Here is a 3,888-nt window from a genome sequence, read left to right as displayed (position 1 = left end):
GCAGAAATACCGCTGTGCCAGTGGGGGGGGGCGGTTATAACAGATTTTTCTGTTATATTTTCTGGAAAATGTCGCCGTGTTATAGTGTTATTAAAAACAAATAGTTGGTGTACTGAAACACTGAGCGAATATATATATTAAAATCTAATTTAGCTTCAGGTTTTGCGTGGTCAGAAACTTTCGACGTAACATGCTGGATGTTACATTTTTGAATAGTGTGAAGTAAATACTTTCACCAAACTCTTTTTATCAGTTTTAAAAGTATTTAGGAGACAATACTGGACACAAAATCAAATTTAATCTTAGTCAAACCTAATAAGTCATTTCACTTGAGTGGCACAGCGGTATGTCTGCGGATTTACAACGCTAGAAACCGGGTTTCGATACCCGTGGTTGGCAGAGCTCAGATAGCCCATTGTGTAGCTTTATGCTTAATTACAAACAAACAAACATCTCACTTGAAACACTAAACTTGTGTTACAACGCTAGATAATAGCGCCATCTATACCCTTCTACTTCATAAAAGAAATATTAGAATAATGGTACAGACCTAATATTGTAATGCAACATGATACAATATTGTAAAAGGAAACAGTAATATTTTAGATAATGTTTCAGCAAAAACTATCTCAGTATATGTTATACTTAATATTTGCAAGAACTCTCACTAACGCTGTGCTCCAAATAAAACGGAAAATGGCCGAAGAATCAAAATATATTATCCTATTACACCAAACAACGAGAATGGAAAATATGCTTAATACAAAAAAAAATTAAATGGTAAAACTTACTACAGCCTTTATATAATGATAAAGAAACTCGACTATAATATCAAGGTCAAGGTCAAATCCCTCCTATGCCGAAACGGCTAGGTATACTCACCAGAAATCATGTTGGCTTTGGCAGGGTTCACCTGAAACTGACTTTCCAGATACTTTGGAAGGAACGTATAGTGGCCAGCAATAGGAAGAATATGGAGAACACTACTAGCTGTTCGACACAAAAGAATATCGTTCCTTAGCAACCTTCTCATAGCTTGTGAGAAAGCTACATACAACCAGAGGAAAAAAAGAAAATACCGAGATTAATTTTTTTTATATAATACAAATATGCCTTACGTTCTACTCTAAGTTTTTACAAGATCGTAACCAATTAATAACACTCTTTACGTAAGATACAATCAAACTGTTTAGTCACACTTTTTTCCTAAAATACGGTCAGGTTTGTAGTAACAATTTACGTTAAATACGGTCAATACTGTTTATGTAAAATAAGATCAAAATGTTTAATAACATTCTTCACGTAAAATACGGTAAAGCTGTTTAATATCATTCTTCATTTAAAATAATACAGCGTTTAGTAAAACGCTTCACGTAAAATACGGTAAAGCTGTTTAATATCATTCTTCATTTAAAATAATATCGCGTTTAGTAAAACTATTTACGTAAAATACGGTAAAGCTGTTTAATATCATTCTTCATTTAAAATAACACCGCGTTTAGCAAAACGCTTCACGTAAAATACGGTAAAGCTGTTTAATATCATTCTTCATTTAAAATAATACAGCGTTTAGTAAAACTATTTATGTAAAATACGGTAAAGCTGTTTAATATCATTCTTCATTTAAAATAATATCGCGTTTAGTAAAACTCTTTACGTAAAATATGGTAAAGCTGTTTAATATCATTCTTCATTTAAAATAATACAGCGTTTAGTAAAACTATTTACGTAAAATACGGTAAAGCTGTTTAATATCATTCTTCATTTAAAATAACACCGCGTTTAGCAAAACGCTTCACGTAAAATACGGTAAAGCTGTTTAATATTATTCTTCATTTAAAATAACACCGCGTTTAGTAAAACTCTTTACATAAAATACGATAAAACTGTTTAATATCATTCTTCATTTCAAATAATACAGCGTTTAGTAAAACTCTTTACGTAAAATACGGTAAAGCTGTTTAATATTATTCTTCATCTAAAATAATACAGCGTTTAGTAAAACTCTTCACGTAAAATACGGTAAAGCTGTTTAATATCATTCTTCATTTAAAATAATATCGCGTTTAGTAAAACTATTTACGTAAAATACGGTAAAGCTGTTTAATATCATTCTTCATTTAAAATAATATCGCGTTTAGTAAAACTATTTACGTAAAATACGGTAAAGCTGTTTAATATCATTCTTTATTTAAAATAATATCGCGTTTAGTAAAACTCTTTACGTAAAATACGGTAAAGCTGTTTAATATCATTCTTCATTTAAAATAATACAGCGTTTAGTAAAACTCTTTACGTAAAATACGGTAAAGCTGTTTAATATCATTCTTCATTTAAAATAATACAGCGTTTAGTAAAATGCTTCACGTAAAATACGGTAAAGCTGTTTAATAACATTCTTTACATAAAAACCTCCAGTAGTAGCTCAGCGGTAAGTCTGCGTACTTTCAATACTAAGGTTAAGGTTTCGATACCCGTGGTGAGCAGAGCACAGATATTCCATTGTATACCTTGCGCTTAGCAACAAATCAACCAACCAACCAGCCTTAAACAAAACGCAGTCGAAACGTTTAGATGAAATCCTTACGTAAAACCCTGTCAAGCTATTTGTAAGTTGTTTAGTAATAATTGTTATTAATGCCTCAGGTATATATGTACATTTGGAAGTATTACATTTTAATACATCTTAATATAGACAATCAGGTCGAGATGTTTGGCTTTGATTTTGTTTGTTTGTAGTTCAGAAAAAAAACTACACAATATGCTATTTGTGATACGCTCACTACGGGTATCAAAACCCAGTTTCTAGCGTTGTAAGTCAACAGACATACCGCTGTGTCACTGGGAGCGTTTAACTTTGAGTATATGAGGTTAAGTTCTAAAAAAAAAGAAGTGGCATGTAATAGAGAATAGCAGTTACTCCAGTCACGAGAATATCCGAAAACAAATACGAATAGTTCCATTTCTAATAAATCAAAATTATGCAGTTAACTAAATACGTCAAAAGCAGAGTACGCAATTAAAGAAGATTTATTGATTAATCATACATATTGAAACATAACATATACGATAACACATGATTTTCCCTTATACAGTGTCATTATCTGCTCATATTTTAATCTAGGCTTATCTATTGTCTATCTGAACGAGTATAAGATATAGGTAAGCTATAACCCTATTTAAACGTCTAGTGTAACAACCCACTTTCTTAGACGATATAAGCCTAACTGCTAGTAACCCACAAATATTTTAATGAGGGATAATATTGACATCGTCCCTTTTAAACTACTGCCAAGTCAACGAATCAATGAGTTGGTTGAACAGCGGGCTTTTTGTACGGAGGTATACATCTATCTATAAAAAATACTCTGTTTCTAATATGGATAAGCAGCTATATAAAACTTTCTTTCTGGTATAGATAATCAGCTATATGAAGGTTTCTTTCTAATATAGATAATCAGCTATATAAAACTTTCTTTCTAATATAGATAATCAACTATATAAAACTTTCTCTCTAATATAGATAATCAACTATATAAAACTTTCTCTCTAATATAGATAATCAGCTATACAAAACTTTCTTTCTAATATAAATAATCAGCTATATAAAACTTTCTTTCTGGTATAGATAATCAGCTATATGAAGGTTTCTTTCTAATATAGATAATCAGCTATATAAAACTTTCTTTCTAATATAGATAATCAACTATATAAAACTTTCTCTCTAATATAGATAATCAGCTATACAAAACTTTCTTTCTGATATAGACAATCGGCTATATAAAACTTTCTTTCTAATATAGATAATCAGCTATATAAAACTTTCTTTCTAATATAGATAATCAGCTATACAAAACTTTCTTTCTAATACAGATAATCAGCTATATA

General features: G+C 30.3%; 1 protein-coding gene across 4 annotated transcripts in view; it reads right to left on the bottom strand.

The window, feature by feature from the left end:
- Positions 1 to 3,888, bottom strand: part of LOC106467456 (solute carrier organic anion transporter family member 3A1-like) — a 159,373-nt gene that overhangs the window by 25,665 nt on the left and 129,820 nt on the right. For all 4 annotated transcript variants that reach the window (XM_013927810.2, XM_022395651.1, XM_013927807.2 and 1 more), the window contains exon 5: positions 883 to 1,047. In XM_013927810.2, coding sequence (XP_013783264.1) covers positions 883 to 1,047 — 165 coding nt within the window. The remainder of the gene's footprint in view (positions 1 to 882; positions 1,048 to 3,888) is intronic.

Source organism: Limulus polyphemus, unplaced genomic scaffold (assembly GCF_000517525.1).
Source record: "Limulus polyphemus unplaced genomic scaffold, Limulus_polyphemus-2.1.2 Scaffold2620, whole genome shotgun sequence".
NCBI classification, from domain to species: Eukaryota; Metazoa; Arthropoda; class Merostomata; order Xiphosura; family Limulidae; genus Limulus; species Limulus polyphemus.
This window is presented reverse-complemented; position numbering and strand designations above follow the sequence as displayed.